General features: G+C 54.2%; 1 protein-coding gene across 8 annotated transcripts in view; it reads right to left on the bottom strand.

The window, feature by feature from the left end:
- Positions 1–11097: 11097 nt before the first annotated feature.
- KLHDC8A (kelch domain containing 8A) overlaps positions 11098–18720 on the bottom strand; it is a 38624-nt gene continuing 31001 nt past the window's right edge. For all 8 annotated transcript variants that reach the window (XM_075909937.2, XM_014578598.4, XM_075909939.2 and 5 more), the window contains 4 exons: positions 17705–17869; positions 15426–15641; positions 14128–14229; positions 11098–13427 (listed from right to left, as the gene is read on the bottom strand). In XM_075909937.2, coding sequence (XP_075766052.1) covers positions 13234–13427; positions 14128–14229; positions 15426–15641; positions 17705–17869 — 677 coding nt within the window. In that variant the 3' untranslated portion in view covers positions 11098–13233. The remainder of the gene's footprint in view (positions 13428–14127; positions 14230–15425; positions 15642–17704; positions 17870–18720) is intronic.

Genomic DNA, 18720 nt, shown 5'->3' with positions numbered 1-18720 from the left:
TCATTAGCCTTCTTGGCTACAAGGGTACCCTGTTGAGTCATATCCAGTTTCTCATCTACTGTAATCTCCAGGTCCTTTTCCGTGTCCGGGAAAAAGAAACCCCCATAACTCTCCAATCACCAAAGATCATGGGCAGGAGGCGGCAGACTCAACATAAGAGGCTTTGTACACAGTTACACCTGCTCTGGGACCACTTCCCCTGATTCAACTGATAGCAAAAACTGGCCTGTAGGCTTGTATGAGTTGGAAAATGCGCCCATCTGCATTCAGGACTCAAATCTGCAAGGTACGGCACACAGGCAGTGCTGGGAAGACCTAGCTACAGCAATCAGAGGCGTTTGATACCCCACCTGCACACAAGGGTCTGTGTATTGTCACACTCTATCCTTTCAGCATTGTGGTAAGATCCAGAGTGGCCCGGAATGCTGCCAGCTGGACATCACAGAACGGCCGAAACTAGCATCATTTAGCATCTGATCCCGCTGGATCTGGAGGGGAAATGTCCAGCTCGTGCAGACTTACCCATGCTAGCACAGATCAAGCTCGTGTTATAAACATAGCAGTGTTGGCACTGTCAGGCTACGTCTAGACTGCAGGCTTCTTGTGCCAGAAGCTTTTTGTGGAAGAGATCTTCCACAAAAACATCTTGTGCAAGAGCACGTCCACACTGCAAAAGCGCTTTGGAAAAGCGACGCATTTTTGCACAAGAGAGCATCCAGACTGCATGGACGCTCTCTTGCAAGAAAGCGCTGATTGCCATTAACAGAATGGCCCCCAGGGCACCTGTGCCTCTTTCAATAGGCTGTTTGCACAAAAAAAACCCTGTTGCCTGACCCCACACACCTTTTTGTGCAAGAGCTCTTGTGCAAAAAGGCTTATTCCTCGTAGAAAGAGGAAAAACTATTGCGCAAAACCCCTCTCTTCTTCTGATTTAGTGTAAATTTACTTGCGCAAAAACACGCTTGTAGTGTGGACACTCCGCAAGTTTTTGCGCAAAAACTCTGCAGTCTAGACGTAGCCTCAGTGGAGGGACACATTGGGACCGGCGTACCTACTCGGCGCAGCCAGCATGCGTACCTGGAGCTGCGTACCCGGTATGTGTACCGGGAGCTGGAAGTGACCGCCCCAACCTGCCCATCATGGGGGACTCACACACTGTAACTGTCTGGGGACCGCAGCATGCCTTTACCCTGCGTCCGACTTGCCAAAACCAAATCCTGTGAGTTCTGGGTAGTATGTCCACTGCAAATCCTCTGAGGTACTGCTTTAGTCTGAGCTAAGAGCTGGGATGCCCTCTGCTGGCCAGAGCGCATTTTGGCTTCCTAAGAAAGGGGGCAAACCTATTGCTAACCTGAAAGGTTCAACCCGACAGAGTCAGGCCCCGAGAAATCATGAGTCTGGCTGAAGAATAATAATACAGCTCAGATACTTTGGATTTGCCTTTAGAACCCGTGCGCTGGGCTCGGGTCACATGTTAAGGTTTTCTCTGCACCCGCGAGGGCTAGAAACTTACTTTTGCTTCCAATGAAAGTCCAGAGTCTTGGGCGGCCTCTTGGTGCCAGCAGCTGGGGCTGTAGGAAAAAACGCAAATTGTGGCACAATGAAATCGAAAGCATTGCCCTCACCAAAAAAGCACCAGAAAGCAATCATCATTGGACATTGTCTGCAAAGTGGGGGGCTGGAATAGGGAGAGAATTCTGCCTGACAATCAGTAAATCCCCCCCCCATACATACCCACTGTAGCCTTGTAGCCTCAAGGGTCCATGGACAATCCTACCCTGTCCCCCAGCCTCTGCTAAGGAGGCTGGGAGTCCCTCAGCACAGTGCAGCTGGCATGAAGTGGAGGAGGTACCAGACTGTCTGCCCCCATAAACCATACAGCCCCTCTGCTCAGCTATAGAAGGTTATTTGAGGATTTGCAGATCCATAGCGAGGTGCGTCCACCTCTCACTGGATCAGGTAGGGCGAGACTTCCTTTGTTCAGCCTCTTTTGACAGCCTGTTTCGAAAGCTACTTTCAAGAAAGCCTCTTTCAAAAAAGAGCGTCTAGACTACAACCAGTACTTTTGAAAAAGCAAGCCGCTTTTTCAAAAGAGAGCACCCAGGCAGTCTGGATGCTCTCTTTCGAAAAAGCACAGTTTGTATTACTTAGCACCTTTTTTCAAAACAGCACTTTCGAAAAAAGGCATTATTCCTCGTAAAACGAGGTTTTCTGTGGTAAAAAACCCCTGCTGTGTTCTTTTGATTTACTTTCGAAAGAACGCAGCAGCAGTCTAAACACAGGCGAAGTTTTTTTAAAAAAAGACCACTTTTTCCAAAAAAACCCTATAGTCTAGATACACCCTCAGGGCAGATGCTTCTTTCATGAATGGAACAAAATCAGGACACAAAATGTGACCTGGGTCCGTGCACCCCAAAAGCTCTGAGACCAGAAGGATCCAATATTTGTCATTTTAAAACAAAACCAAAAAAACAAACCAACCCTCATGACTTTTTAAACCAAACTTGAGGCATCTGGAGGAGCAATGTGGACGTTCCTTTTTGCACCCAAAAATCCCTTTTTGTGCAAGATCGTTATGCCTCAAAAAAGGAGGCATGCCGATCTTGCAGAAAAAGGGTTTTTTGTGCAAAAAGGAAATGTCCACACGGCTTGTTTTTGCGCAAAAAACAGATCTGCAGAAAATAGGCAAAGGAGATTGTGACTCATGCAAATGACTCCCTCGTTAGCATATTTTTTGCCAAGAAAACTTGTAGTGTAGACATAGCCTGAGAAGCAGCTGCAGGATTATTGGAGGAGTCATTTGGACATTGCCACTGGGGACAAGCCTCCTGGAGCGGTGAGGTTGGTTGGGGTGAATCCACCCAGAAGAGCAACTGCATAGGGCTGGCATAAGAGGCACTACCCTGACCCCCACATAGGCCCAGGGCGAGGAGACTGTGGGAAAGGGAATCTCCTTAGTGCTGAAGGCGATGGAGATTTCAGGTGGTGGTGCAGTTCCTCGGTCTCCGACGATAAGGCTGCTGTAACTTAGAGCTACCCCGAGGCTGCTCCAAATGTACACAGTGCGGCTTTCCAGCGAGCTCCGAATCCAGACAGCACAAAGGCAGCTTCATTCGCTGCAGCACAGAATCCAGCCCCCAGTCTTGAACCGCTCAGCCACTAGACCCAAGTAAAGGAGTTTCTGATTGGTTTACTGCCTCTGCCTAGGGGAGGCCAGGGTCTGGCACAGAGGGTGAGGATCCAGATGTGCATGAATGTAAGGGGGAGAGAGTTCTATGACTGGAACGGTGGGGAGAGCCAGGACGTGGGTAGCCCAAGACTAGACCAGCAAGGCGTGCTGCAGATCAGGAACAAGGAGCATTTGTTTTGGGGTGCATTGAGAGGTGTATCTGCAAAGCTTGCCTGTCTGCATCTGCCTCCCATACCATCCTGTAAAAGACACCAAGTTCCGATCAGTGCGGGGATCTTCATGCATTTCACTTGGACACCTGGCTCTGCAGCTCTGAGCCCTCACTAAGAAACAGCAGGGGCTTAGTGCATCCCACTACGGTTTTAGTTGCGGGCTGGGTTCCTCCTGTTCTCTGCAGTCTCATGAAACCTCCCCCACTGCGATTAATTAACGGAGACTCCCCTCGTTTCACCTTGAGCTGCTCCCTCCTGGGAAGCAGGAAGGCAGCTTAAAAAAAATTGTTTCCTTGAAATAATTAAAGGAAGAGCTGTCTGAAAACATTGTTAGCTCCCTTCAGGCGGTGCCAAGTACGGGCAGAGTCAGCCCACGGAGTGGCTTGATCTTAGGCTAGGCTACAGCCAGGTACTGTTGTGTGCCTAAGGCAATGAGGTCTAGTGGATAGTGCACTGGAGCGGGGTTGCAAGAGACCCAGACCTCTGCTATTTGTCCTCAGCCACGTCACTTCCCTGCCACTTTCCCCATTTGTGAAGTGGGGATCGTGGTGTTGCACTCGTTTATAAAGCACTGGGGATTATTATTCTTCAGAGCAGCTCTGACAACGGTATAGCCAATGCAGAGGCTTCGCTGGGGATGGCACCTGGAAATAAAGCTGCAGCCGGGCAGTGCTGTGGGTATCCGAGGCCTAAAGGCTCAGCAGCTGCAACCGGTGCCAGATTTTCACGAGGCTGCAGCGTGTGGGCTGCTGAGCTCTTGAGCAAACCTGCCTCTTGCAATGGGAGCCTCTTATGGAAATCTGGCCTAGGTGGGACAGCCGCTAATTGCCGTACATCACCCTACGTATCCCCGCCCCTGACAGGGGATGCCAACCTTAGAGCTTCGACAGTGTCAGTGCTAGAGAACAGACTCGAGTGAAAGCCCAAACAAGCGCCACGTCTCCACGTGGCCCGGCCCAATCGGGGGAAGCAGGGGCAGATGAGGATTTTGCGGGGCCCTGGGCAGCACAATTTCATGGGCCCCCCCTTTAACACGGCGCATGCACGGGGCTTCTTGAAGCACAGGGCCAGGGGCAGCCGCCCCACTTGCCCTGCCCTATATCCGCCCCTGGGGGAAGGATCACTGCAGGTGGACCTCACGGTTTCGCTCACGCTCAGCTCTATCGCTTCAGGCCTGCTGCCTTCTGGGTCGCTAGCCCACTCCTGGGGGAGCCGGGATGCCCAAGGCCCTCGCATTACATTGGGCTCTGCGTTCACTCATCTTCCACCATGAAGGTCCCAGGCTTCATAGCTTGGCTCACTCCCCACCCTCCTGTTTTCCAGGAGGCCCGGGGAATGACAAGGCAAGAAATCCCCCTCGGGTTCGTCACCCTCCTTCCCTGTGTCATTGGCAAGGAGGGCTGATGTTGAGGAAGTCACGTCACGCTCGCTGCAAACTGCAGACACCCAGGCTCCATCCCTGGAGTTGAGAGGCGATACAGCCCCTGGGATTCAATCTCACTAGGAAGTCAGCCCCTTTCACTACACCCCTGGTTTTCTGCGGGCATCACAGGAGGCTGCAGAGGCAGCCACGAGAGATGGGAGCCTCCACTCCATTTCCTGGGGCAATGCCCAGAGCGACAAGAAACACACCCTGGGCTGAGGGGAGGAGATGAGGTTCCTCCTGCCTGCCTTCAATCCCAGGAGTCCCTGGACCGGCTCGCTGAGAGGGTCTTGGAGCCCTGGCAGCCCTGGGCGGGTGACCTCATCTCTGAGCACAGGGCAGGTCACCCACGTGCCGCTCCATCAACTCGCCTCAGCCCCTGACCTTGATGGACCCCTTCTCTAGGGAGCAGAGGCCCCGTCAGCCTGTGTCTCGGCTAAGGCTGCCAACGAGGACGCTGCCAATTAGCGCCAACTGCAGTGACGAAGGGACGGAGACGGGCTGAGGCTTTGTGCTGGGGATTTGCCTCAGCCTTGTTCCTAATGAGCAGGCCTCTCCATCACTGCTGTCGGCACTAATTAGCAGTGGCCAGACCCAGGGGCATCCCCCCACCGTCAACAGGCACGGCTGAGACAAGTGGTGATTGGCACCTGTCCAGCTTGCTCCGCTGGCAAAGACGGGTAAGTGGCTCCCGTGCCAATAGCCAACTCACCTTCTGACACGAGTTCACCCACACCAAGGGCTGAAACATCCAGGCAAACAAAACTCAGGATGCTCATAAACATCCCCCCCACCTCGATGGGTAGCACCTTGCACTGAGCCATCTAGTGCCTGCACCCATTCTCCGAGCACATTAATGCACTACTCCAAGAGTACATCTACACTGCGGTGCTATTTCGGGATACTGAAATACCCCAAAGTATCCCACAATAGCTACTCTGCGTCTATCGAAGCAGCCTGTTATTTTGAGGGTTAAGGGGCATTTTGGAATAAGGAGTTATTTCGAAATGTGGTGCTGTGTACCCAGCTTATTTTGTAATTGGGCGCTATTTCGATAGACACTCGAAATAAGCAGCGCATCGCTTATTTCGAGCGAAGGCTGCTGTGTAGGCACTGAGGCAGGGGTAGGCAATAAAAAAACTGGCAGAGGGCAGGGTTAGGTCCTGGCAGGCCACCGCCACTGTGTTTACCTCAGGTTATGCATCAGCAGCTACTGGAGGATCACAGCACTGGCTGACCATGAATCAACATTTACAGCCAATGCGAGCGGCGGAAGCGTCACGGACCGGGACGCCATTTCCCGCTACTCGCGTTGGCCATGAATGTTGATTCGCAGCCAGTAAGTGCTGCGATCCTCCAGTAGCTGCTGAGGCGCAGGTAAACATAGAGGTGGGGCCCTACCAAGGACTAACCCTGTGGACCAGATCCGGCCTGTGGGCCGGAATTCACCCACCCCTACAGTTTATCCATTGGAGCTTTGGGTTGGCTACTGGGAAACGGCGTTAGCTCCAAGCAAACGGACGGCTCGGACAACTAGTTTTTCTCTAAGTGCTTTCCCCAGCTATGACTGTGATTAGTAACCATTTCCCGCACCTCTCCCCGGTCCCCCGCCCACCTCTGGCTCTGCATTTCAAGGCCGGATCCCCCTCTCACGACACACTGGGGATTCTCACCCACACACCAGGAAGCGGGAGGATAATCGGGCCCCGGGCGCCTTCTGACTGCATCTAGAAGCGAGACACAAGGGCATGCTTCCTTCCCTCCCGCACCCCGCCCAAGCCAATGGAGCATTACACCAGGCCCACGAAAGCAGAACGGAGCCTGGCGTCTCCGCCAGCTGAAGGCCTCCTTGTACTGAGTAGGGCTCAGTCTTAATGAGGAAAGTCGGCCTGGTGGGGGAGCAGCAGGCGGCGGCTCGTGGAGAAAAGGTTCCTTCAGGACAAAGGGAAGTGTTCCATTAATAGATGGAGATTTTATGCTGTGCCGAGGCGGCGCTGGGAGCTGGGGCTTGTTATTAAAATGGAGCAAACAAATAAAAGCCAGCCCTTTCCCAGCTCGGAGTCATTTGCATTTGTGAGACAGACAGCTGTGTTAGCCAACACACCAGCACCTTATGGACTGGGGAAGTGGCATTCTCCCACGAGGAAAACTGAGGCAGGCTGGGACAGCAACCTGCCCAGTATCCCAACTTGACTCAGGAGTCCTGGCTCCCCGTTTGACCAGACTGCACCATCTCCCACTGGAGTGGGTAGCGGTGATGGGGGAAGTGTGCTTCATGGGACTTCCCATGAAGCATTGAGAGAGACGTTTCTTAGCTTTGACTCGTTTCACAAACCACTTTGCAAATTAGAACCACCCCAGGTGCTAACCCCCACGGCTCTACATACACTCCTGCCATTTCCTCCTTCCCACCTCGCTGATTATTCCCCTGCCTTGGAACAATTTGTTGACATTTCCCTCCCCTCTGCTTGGACAGTAACTGTGAACACAGCCACATCAGCCCAGCTCGCTAGTCCATCATCTCACCCATGCTGAGCAGGGCCAGGCCTGCTCCCGACTTAAAGGGAGGCCTGCAGGAAAAAGAGAAGCGATTCACTGTGACTCTCTGCCCAGCACCCTTGCATGGGACCAAGAGGTGCGGTTGAGTTTCTGGGTCCCGGTTCTGGTGGTGTTAGCAAGAGTGGAGTTAGCCCCCGAGTCCTTTCCCCCTGCATCTGCAATTGGCTGCTTTAAGTTGTTGCTGTCACTTCACCTGGTTTCTCCTTCACTTCTCGTCTTCAGCGGCTGTGCGGTGTTCCTGGGCCGCGTTGGCTTCTGGCCCAGAGGAAACTGCATCTCTGCGGTAGGTGAGCCCAGCCATACTGCAGTTATTATTTTGCTTTCCCTAGCTCCTTCCCTGCAGAAAGGCCCGATCCCATTGAGCACCGAGTCCTCCCAACTCCGACCACTGTCCACACGAGGGGGGAGCACGCCGTACTCAAACAGGACTCCGCATCGCCCTGGATTGGGCCAGAACCAAACCCATAGCAGCCCAGGCTGTCTTCTCTAAGAGGCTGCTCTTTGGGAACGTTGAGTTGTGGGCTCCTAGACCTAGATCGTCAAAGGCATTTAGGCTCCCAGCTTCTGCTGAAAACAACCGAAGTTAGAAGCCGAAGTACATCTGAAGCGCTGAGCCCTTTTGCCCAACAGCCAGTGGGAGCCGGCGGCAGGGTGTGAGCAGACAAGCCAAAGCTGCTCTCAGTTGGGTTTCGCCAGAGACAAGCAGGTGGGATGTGACTAATTAGCTCCCGGCTGCTAGCTGCAGAGTAAATATCTCCCCTGCTTTCATCTGGAGAGGTGGCCGTCTGGGATCAGAGGGGAAGGTGACTTACAGCTGGCGGGACAGCACTTCAAAACGGGTCACCGATTTCACGGCTCAGTGGCAAATGCAAAGAGACGGAACGATTTTCTCCCACTGCCTCTGCAGGGACTTTCCAGAGAGGGCTCCAGTTCCAGCATTCAGATCTGGATAGCAGATGCCCTGAGCAGTCTTGGGTTTGTCACCTAAAATGACTGGCTCAGGCCTGGGAAACGCCTTCTAGTCCTCTGCAGTGCTATGCACTCGGGGTATCACTGAGCAGGGCTGGCCCGGACGCGGCCACAGCTCGGCACAACCCGCCACCACATCTGAGCTCGCCACCCCGCGGCCTCCCATTTCTGTGCAGCTACAATGCACCTAGCTTGTCCCAGCTGCCTCCCGTCTCTGCAGAGCGCCCTGGACAGGGCTCCTGGATTTAGAAACAGCTCATTAGGGAATTCCAGATGCCATGAGCCAAAAAGCCACTAGGTGTCCTCAAAGCTTCACAGCAAAGCAACACCAAGGCCAGCCCTGGCTGGGGCAGAGATTAGCAGGCAACTCACTGGCATGGTTGCAGAAATGTTGGTGGTGCCCAGACCTCCCAGAGCCTGTGCCCCCTCCCCCATCCAAACTCCCCCTCCACCTGCCTAAGGCTTTGGGAGGAGGTTGGGTGCAGGAGGGGGTCTGGGGTGAAGTTTAGGTGCAGAGCTCAGGCTGGACTGGGGCAGAGGGTGGATGCAGGAGGGGGTGAAGGGTGCAGGCTCTGGCAGGGAGTTTGGGGGCTGGATGGGGCAGGAAAGGTGGGGGTGCAGGCTCTGGGAAGGGGGACCAGGAAGTGGGGTGGGGGGAATGGCACTTACTTGGAGTATCCTCCTCTGGCAACAGCTCCTAGGCAGGTGGCACCAGGGGGTCTCTGTCAGTGTTCCTTTAAGGTGGGTGCTTGTGCAGCCACTCAGGAGAGATTCAAATGCTGCCCAGCTGATTAGCAGAGCGCCCCCAGCTAGGTTGTGTGTTTCTACTGGTGGTGCGTGTTCACACATGCCTCAGTGCACATTACAATTCTGCACATGGATGGAAAAAATCCCCACATGGGTGGAAAAGATTAGAGGACACGTTGGTCTCCACGCGCTGCTGCCCACAGGATGCTCAGGGCAGGGACACACACAGACACACTCAACGTGCCCGTAGCCATGTGGAGCGCATGGCGGGAAGCCACTGAACCCTTATTGCAGTGCCAGTGGTAGCAGTGGGGCCTTTAAAATTGTCTGGGAGGTGGCAGGTGGGGCAGGGGACACATGGGGGGGGATGTGTAGGGACAGCAAGTGTGGTTGAAGGACAGTCAGGGATTTCCCTACACCCCCCCCATGGGGATGTATACCCCCCCGAATTTCCCCAACACTCCCCCAGTTTTGTGAACTATGGTGCCATACAGCCCACCTTCACCCTCATGGTGTCACCCCTCATCAGCCCTGACACCCCCCTTGTAAATTCAAACACCCCCCCCCCAATTTCAATTCCTGGGGAGGCTACTGGGGACAGTCCTTTTCTGGAGCCAGGCCCTGGGCCAGGAATATTCCTGGTGCCCATATAACTTGCTGCCCATGTTCACTGGAGGGGCTGAGAACGCCGTCCTCACGTCTGGGTGGGTTTGCAGGGCCCCTCTTCCCGCTTGATTTCTGCAGGCTGTTCCATCGTTGCATTTTGGCCACTCCGCAGCCGCTGGCTTTCAGGGTGCGACCCACCACCCACGACCCCACCCAGCTCCCACCTGGCACGTGCGAGCAGAGCAAAAGGCAGGCCGGTGTTGGCCCATCACACCCCATGCTTCTGAGATCCACTCACCTGTTGAGTCACTGAGAACGGCTCCTCTCCCTGGCCCAGATCTCCCCCGCCTGGCAGCGACTGGAGCTTTCATTCCTGTCCCCCACCACAAGGGACTTTTCTTTGTCTCTCTCCTCACTCCTGGACCTTCTGTGGAGCCGGCCAGCTGCAGTCAATCTGCTGCCCCCGATGCACCATCTCAGACTCGCTGTGTCTCCCCGGCGCGGGGCCGGCGTCCAAGCGATGAGTATTTGGGGAGAAATGAAGGAAACCCCTCTCTGAGCCCCACTTACAAAGAGTCCACGGCCAGGGTTTGCATTACAGAGCTGGTGAGGTTCCCAGGGGTTATCTGGCTGAGCCAGGCCCCATTGGGTTGTCAGCAGGGCAGCATGGACTGCCCATCTCCTAGCAAGCAGGGCATGTGGCCAGAATTGACCCAGCTGGGACCCATCTGCAGCAAATACTCCTCCTAGGAGCACTCTGGGGCAGGAATTCTCCTGCAGAAAGTACAGCCCACGGGAGTGTGTGTGTGTGTGTGTGTGTGTGTGAGGGGGGGTGGCTACACAGCTTTTGCACCCTCCCTCTCCCTTCCTGGCCTGAGGAAGTGCCTGGTAGCGCTCCCAGGAATGCTCTGCCCCCTCCCCCCCGCCCTGAGTCCTCACTTAATACCTCCATGTCCTTGCACTGGGATGCCTCCCCCAACATCCACGTCCTCATACTGGAATCCCTCACCCAGGGTAACCGAAAGCGAAACCCACCGGCCCCGACTCGCTGTCCCCAGAAGCACATCGGCTCTGGCGGCTCCCTGGCCAGCATGGTTCGCATCACAGCAGAGGCAGCCAGCGTGGCTTCCCGGACCAAGTGGCTCCCTCTGTGGCCAGGACTATTCGGGCACTGGGGCCTGGGTGCTGCTGGGAGCCATGTGCCTGTGGGCGTCCCTGTGCACTGCCACAAGGGCCTGAGTAGGCTTGACAGATGCTTTCACCAAAAATGCCGAACATGGCAGGAAAAAAACTTGGTTGAGAAAAAAACAAACAAAAAACACACACACACACCCACACACACACACACACACACACGTTGCTGTGCCTTTAAGAATTCCCGCACTCCTCTCACTTCCACTCTGACAACACCAGACACGGCAAGGGAACAATGTACCTTCCGTCCAAGAAAAATTGAAGATTGGGTTTTTTGTTGTTTTTTTTAAACCGGAAAGAGGCCAGAAATAACAGACTGTCCGGGTGAAAACTGGACACCTGGCAACCCTAGGCCCGAGTAAATCACTTTTTCACAATATTTCACGGGCCAGCCTGGGGAAGTGCTTGGGCTGTACAGGGCGCACAGGCCGGCAACTCAAGACTGTTGCACCAAAGGGTCTTTGTCTGTTTTCACTTGTGATTGGCTCTGGCTAAGCTGCCAGGCAGCTTCCTCCATTCCCTGCCTGGCTTCTTCTGCCCAGGGTGGGAAGGGATTTTCATTGGTAAATCCCATCTTCCTCCAAGACCAGTGACTTGATTAAGAAATGTCCACACTACACCCGTCAGTCTGCCTGCATGCTAGCGACGAGAAGAATTTCCCAGGCGGGCTCCCCCTTTGGTGAGCATGTCCCAGCTCTGTAGACCCCTCCATCGCAGGGAGGGACCTACAGAATGTCTCCGGGTAGAGAATGTTTGAGTTGTGAATACAGGTTTTAATTGTGCTGCTGCTATGATCAAGAATTGCAACCTACTCATCCAAGAGCATTTGGCCACAAGGCACAGACACCGAGTTAAACAAAATCAAGAAGTAGTGACAGCAATGGTATTCCGGCTTCTCTGCGGGATGCATGAACCTAGAGGTGGGTCCAAAGGGAACCTTTTTTGGGTTGGGCCCCACACACAAGTGAAAAGCAAAAAACCCCAAACCCCACAAAAAAACAAAACAAAATAAAAAAAACAAAAACCACCCCTCCAAAAAACACAAAACCCAAACCCCCAAAAATAAAAATGCCCCCCCCACAAAAAAACCCTCAGTGACGTGGCCCCACGTTCCCCTCCCACCCCAGAGCCTAAAGGGGCTCATGGAAGTAGATTTTGTGGGCTCCAGCTCCATGGTGGGACAGCAGGGGGGCTGGAACAGCAGCATGGGCTCCCCAATGCTGGAGGGGGGCTGAACCTCAGGGGCCGGATCCAGGAAAGCCAGGGGCCACATCCAGCCCTCGGGCCTGAGGTTCCCCACCTCTGCCCTAAACTCACAGGGTGCTGGAACTCCAAAAGGAGCTCGGGGTCCAGGTTTTGCTGTGAGACGCGGATCGGAACAGCCCATTAAAATCCTGACTTGGAACTGGAGCTGCCTGTTACGGCTTGGCCCCGTCTCTGGGTCAGGACAGGTCTGACTGTTCTATGCTAACTGCAGTCCTCCGTTTGCTGAACATAGCCCCCCAGCCAGTCCCCGGGTCGCCATCTCTCAGAGCACGCCCAGCAGTGCTGGCAACGTTCATGGGCAGTGGACTGGCGCCTCGCTGGCTGGGGGAGCGCACCATCCACATGGGTTATACGATTAGTAAGTCCCCCTGTCGCTCGCCAAGGGAGTCCACGCAGGGAGGGGCGTCTTGCACCCTGGGCGCCTGGCAGGCGTCACGTCACTCAGAGCAGGAAGCTTCATTCTGCCCAAACAATGGGATCAATGGGATTTCTCTCACCTGCTTGTCTGGCTCTACAGGTTTTCATGGGGGTACGGCAGTGCTGAGTGGGGGTTGGAGAACGTCCCCCCTGCATGCCCTGATCGAAAGAGTCCTTTCCCCCTGGCAGGGGGCACCATGTTCCAGCTCTATGGGGCGGGCGTCTGAGCCAGGCCCCTCCCTGGACCTTCTCAGGAGGACAGAGAGGACCCCCCCTTTCCAAAGTGCTCCGAGGCTGGTCGACCTCCAGCCCCACGGTCCCAGGCGGGTGCATTCTTCAGCAATTCAGGGCTGGCGTCGGACCGAGGCCGGTTGGGTCCCGGAGAGGGGTGGAGACAAAGGGGTGATGTGCCCAGGTGCCGACACCGGCTAACAGAGCATCAGCAGCCCCTGTTGCTCAGCAGTTTCACAGCAGTGCTAGCTACAGAGGCGGGTGACTAAAGGAAGGGGGAGCTGCCTGTCTTCCTTAGGACGTCCTGTGATGGGGCAGCAGAGGAGGCGGGTGCAAAGAACGCCAGGCCGATCGCAACTGCCTCCTTGCCAGGACCTCCGGGCAGGCCCCTGCAGGGGTGGGGATTGGGAAGAGTCCGGCTAGGAGTCAGAGACGCACAGCGCCTCCACGGCGTCGCTCAAGCCCTGGTTCACTCCGCCGACGGCCAGCAGGCAGTTCTTCACCACAATGCTGGAGCAGGCGCAGCGGGGGGTCAGCATCGGCGGCAGGCTCTCCCATTTGTTCTTCCCCGGGTGGAAGGCTTCAGCCGATTCCAGCACCGTTGGCTGGTTCCCTGAAAGAGCCAACGTGGGGTGGGGAGGTGGGAGGAGCAACAAACATGCCACAGAGTCAGACCAACTACAGTGTTCTGTGCCGGGCAGCCGCAAATGCTGCCACTCCCGGTCAGTAGCGACCAGTGAACGTTTTCTTTTCCCAATTCAGGGGTGTGTCTAGACTACAGGGTTTTGTCGACAAAAATGGACTTTTGTCGACAAAACTATACCTGCGTCTACACTACCTACATAACGTCAACAGAACTCGGCAGTTTTGTCGATGGCTGTAAACCTCATTCTACGAGGAATAACGCCTTTTGTTGACAGAGTTCTGTCGACAGAAGGCGTAATTGCATCTACACTGTCCTTTGCGTCTACACTGTCATGTTGACAAAGCGGCTTGCTTTGTCGACAGAACTGGATGTAGTCTAGACGCTCTTTGTTGACAGTATGTGTTGACAAAAGCCTGTAGTCTAGATGTACCCGAGGTGAGATTTCCCAAGTGCCCAAGTGAAGCAGATTTTCACAGCTTTGGGTGGCAGTCCCATGCCTAACTCCCATTGGAAATCAACGTGCCTTTGAAAATCTCTCTGGGGCTCGCTGCAAGATAATGGGATTTAGGCACGGATGTGCTTAGGTTACTGTGAAAAATGGGACTTAGGCACCTAAGTCACTTCAGTGCTTTTGGAAATGTTACCCTTCCTCTCTAGCTCCCCTCACCTAGTCCTCCGGCCACGATGACCCGGCCTTTCAAGTAGCCAGCGACAAAGTCCGCTCGCCTTTTCTTCAGGAAGGAGGAGCGCTCCATCTTCATCCAGCCGCCTGCAGGGAGAAAGGACAGCCAGGCCAACTGTGTTAGATGCCGTGGCTCACACGATTTCACCAGAAAGTCAGTGGTTTGTTGGTGACTTTCGCACCAGATGGTTGGGTCTGTTCAAACCCCAGACACCAACTCAGACAAAGGTCCCCGGGGAGGTGCAAACTGCCCAGGGGGTGAAATTAGAGATGGACCCGAGCCAACATCCCAGCTCTCCACAGGGGCAGACACTGGGTGTTTGCAATTGGAGCTCAGAAGAGGGTTCTGAGTTTGCCATATGACCACAACCGGCCAAACCCAACTCTGGATCCAAACTGTGGGGCCTGCAAAATCTGGACCTAGATTTGACAGTGCACCCATCTCCAGAAAACTGGCATGAACCAGGGGCGTAGCCGTGGGTGGGCTGGGGCCCCACTCACATAGCATACAGACCCCCCCCAACCTTCACCTCTGCCACTGACGGCGTGCCAGTACTGCTCTGCTCTGCTCACCTGGCACTCCTGACGGGGAATGGAGTCGGCAGCTTGCAAACCTCTGGGCCCCAGCCCGGCTTCCCACGGGCTCCCAGTTTTATGGGGCCCCTGCCCAGAGCATCTATTCCCCCCCTTCTTCCAAGGCAAGCTGGGGAGAGGGAGAGGTGGCCCCATCCCTGCTACCTCCCACCCACCGAAGTCAGGGCCCACGCCACTGTCCTGGTCTGGCTATGCCCCTGGCATCAACATCCCTCCCTTGCCAAGCAACACTCCTGCATTTCACACTATGTCAGCAACCCCTGCTGTGCTCCATGCAGCTCTGCCTTGTGTGAAACAGGCACAGCCCAACTCAACCAAACCCTGCTGGCCTCACCACACTCCAAAAAGCCTGTTTTCTTGGCAGCGCCTGGGTTGGATAAGCCTATGTCAGAGCGGAGGGCAGAATCCAAGAACGAGGGGGGGCTGGAGCCATCTGCCTGGGCAATGGGTTTGCAACCCGCAGGCCATGCAGTTGGTTCACTTTGTTACTGCTGATGGCCTCATCGGGAGATGCAGAACTCCTCAACTCCCAGCAAAGCCAACAGGAGCTGTAGATCCTTCTGAGTATCCCCCACGCCTGGGCTTGCCTCTATCTGCCGGATGTGAGGCTTTGGCAGAGTTAGAACGATGTAGCCCTTGGTATCACGCACGCACCTTGCCTGCCAGCTTTGCGCATGACGGGCACCCACCTTGCTCAATGTCAAACACATCCACAGTCTTCATGAACTTGGGCTGCCGGTACAGCCTGCCCTGCCGCAGCCCCCCGATGCTGAAGAGGTTGTTCTCCGTGGGCACGAAGCTGGAGAAGGCCCTTTTGCAGGGGATGCTGGGGAACTTGGTCCACGACCTGGTCTCTGTGTCGAAGACCTCAAAGGCATTGATGGCGTATTTGGACTGCCTCCCACCTGGGACAGAGATAGGGGACAGAAGCATCCCAGGGCAATGTCAGTTAGCAATCTCCAAGCTCAGGGAGAATCGTAGAACCTAGAACGCTAAAACTGGAAGGGACCTCAAGAGGTCATCAAGTCCAGTCCCCTGTCCTCACGGCAGGACCAAGCACTGTCTAGATCAGGGTTTCCCAATCTATGGCTCAGGACCCAAATATGGGTTGCCATTACATTTCAAAAGGGTTGCCAAGTGTCTCCCCAGGTGGCTCAGCCCTCCCTCCTCCCCCCATTTTTTAATTGCCTTGGGTCACCAAGTTTTCCTGAATTGTCAAAATGGGTCCCCATCTGGAAAAGGTTGGGAACTGCTGGTCTAGATCATCCCTGACAGGTGTCTGTCTAACCTCCTCTTAAATATCTCCAGTGATGGAGATTCCACAACCTCCCTAGGCAATTTATTCCAGTGTTTAACCAGCCTGACAGTGAGGAAGTTTTTCCTAATGTCCAACCTAAACCTCCCTTGCTGCAATTTAAGCCCATTGTTTCTTGTTCTATCCTCAGAGGCCAAGAAGAACAATTTTTCTCTCTCCTCCTTGTAACATCCTTTTAGATACTTGAAAACCGCTATCATGTCCCCTCTCAGTCTTCTTTTTTCTAAACTAAACAAACCCAATTCTTTTATTCTTCCCTCTTAGCTCAGGTTTTCTAGACCTTTCATCATTTTTGTTGCTCTTCTCTGGATCAAGCAATACAGAATGTGGTGCCCAGAACTGGACACAATACTCCAACTGAGGCCTAATCAGCGCAGAGTAGAGCGGAAGATTGACTTCTCATGTCTTGCTCACAACACACCTGTTAATGCATCCCAGAATCATGTTTGCTTTTCTTGCAACAGCGTCACACTGTTGACTCATATTTAGCTTGTGGTCCACTATGACACCCTAGCTCCCTTTCTGCCGTACTCCTTCCTAAACAGTCGCTTTCCACACAGGTAAAAGCACCAGCTAACTGGGAGTAGCTTACCTGGCGGCTGAAAGGAGTGAGGTAGGTCTCAAACAATACAGAAGCATACAAAGGAACTTACATAGCCACATTATTATCATTACCCCTCTCCTCCCTTCTCTGCTTTCATCTGCCGCATTCGCTGGATGCCTCAGTCTTAGATTACATTGTAAACGGGGCTAGTCAGAAACTTTCCATCTGAACCATTTTTCAATGGAAAATTGGGTTTTCCACTAAATAACCATGAGATCTGGTGTCCTCCCATGAAATCTGGCCCTTTATGTGCTTGTACCGTATACCATACAGATTTCATGGGGGAGAGCAGTGTTTCTCAAATTAGGGATCTTGACCCAAAAGGAGGTTGCCAAGGGATCACAAGGTTATTTTAGGAGGATCACAGTATTGTCACCCTTACTTCTGCGCTACCTTCAGAGCTGGGCAACTGAAGAGCAGTGACTGTAATTATTGGCTGGGGGCCCAGCTCTAAAGGCAACGCCTTGCCAGCAGCATTGCAGAATTAAGGGTGGCATTATGATATGCATGTTGCCCTTACTTCTGTATGGCTGCCTTCAGAGCTGGGTGGCCAGAGAGTGGCAGCGCAGAAGTTAAGGGTGGCAACACCATACCTGGCCATCCTTACTTCTTCTGCTGCTGGCGGTAGCTCTGCCTTCAGAGCTGGGCTCCCAGCCAGCAGCCACTGCTCTCCAGATCTGAAGGCAGCACTGCCAACCGCTGCATAGAAATGAGGGTAGCAGTGCTGCAACTTCCCCTGCAATAACCTTGCAACCCTCACGCAACTCCTTGATGGGGCGGGACTCCTGCAATGACACCACCATGAAGTTTCAGATTTAAATAGCTGAAATCATGACCTTCACCCATTTAAAAATCCTATGCCCGTGACACTGACCCAAATGGACCGTGACTTTGGTCGGGCCCCACCTACCAGGTTTTATGTCTATCTGGGTCTATTCTAGGAATTCTCCCCCTCAGCTTCCTAGGCATACACAGGTCAGAGCTGCTACTGCCCAAGCAGACCCCCCCACCGAAGATCAAGGAGGGAAGCAGCCATTGCCCATCCTTACCGAGCACGTAGATCTTGGAGCCCCGCAGGAAGGAGGTAGCGGCGTACCTGGGCGTGGGCATGGCTGCGAGCGACACCCAGATGTCCTTGAGCATGTCGTAGTGCTGCATATAGTTGTGAGGCCGCAGGTCCAGTCCCATCCCGCCAGCTGCATAGACTCTGTAGTCTGCAGAGGAGTAAAAGCCACAAGGGCTCAGAAAGGCATCCAGATGCCCAGTTATTCCCCAGACCAATGGAAAAGACACTTGCCCACCGGGCCACCTCCAGGGAGCAAAACCACGTGTATTGCGTATGTGTGTTTGTGTGTGTCGGAGTGTGTTTGCCCTGTCCTCTACTGCATGGAATCAGAACTGCTCAATTGTGTGTCATAGCCCTTCTACTGCTAATAAGTAATGGAGATTCTTTGGAGCCCCACTTCAGTGCCCTATCCACCGCACTGCAGCACCTCTCTTCCTTGCATGGAAATAACACTCTCTAGAACTGCAGAGCCACTGATCCTGCAGCTCTGGTATCAATTATTTGCATCCCTACAAGCCAGAGCATATTTGCACAGCACACAGGTGACTTTGGGCCTAGAGTGAGCTCTGTCCCTTAGCAGGAAGGATATTTGGGAGTCACCCTCTCAGTTTTCATGCCATGTAGATCTTTGCAGTAACTCAAACCAGCAGTTATTCCACAGCCAGGGCCGTTCCATCGCCCTCGTCGTGGGCAGGGGAAGGGGTAACAAACCAGCTTTCTTCCCTTCCCTCACAATGGAATGAATCCACCCCTTCACTCCCCCTCGCAGTACCCAGAGAGGCTGAAGCCCTGTGGCAAATGAAGCCCCTTTGTGTCAGCTGGAAAAAAGCCACTTCCCCCAAGCTGCTTTTGTCATTCGTCTGATTTCTTTCTGAGCCTCCGAACAGTCACTGCAGACCGGGGCTGGGGGCGAGGGGGGCTGCTATGTTTCACAGCGCCAGCCCTGCGTCCATCAACCACGAAGCCAGGATAGAGTTGGGAGCGAGTCCCCAACCCAGG

The sequence above is a fragment of the Pelodiscus sinensis genome, chromosome 27 (genome assembly GCF_052426305.1).
Source record: "Pelodiscus sinensis isolate ZL-2025 chromosome 27, ASM5242630v1, whole genome shotgun sequence".
Taxonomy (NCBI): Eukaryota; Metazoa; Chordata; order Testudines; family Trionychidae; genus Pelodiscus; species Pelodiscus sinensis.
The sequence above is the reverse complement of the archived record's forward strand: the minus strand, read 5'-3'. Positions and strand labels throughout refer to the sequence as shown.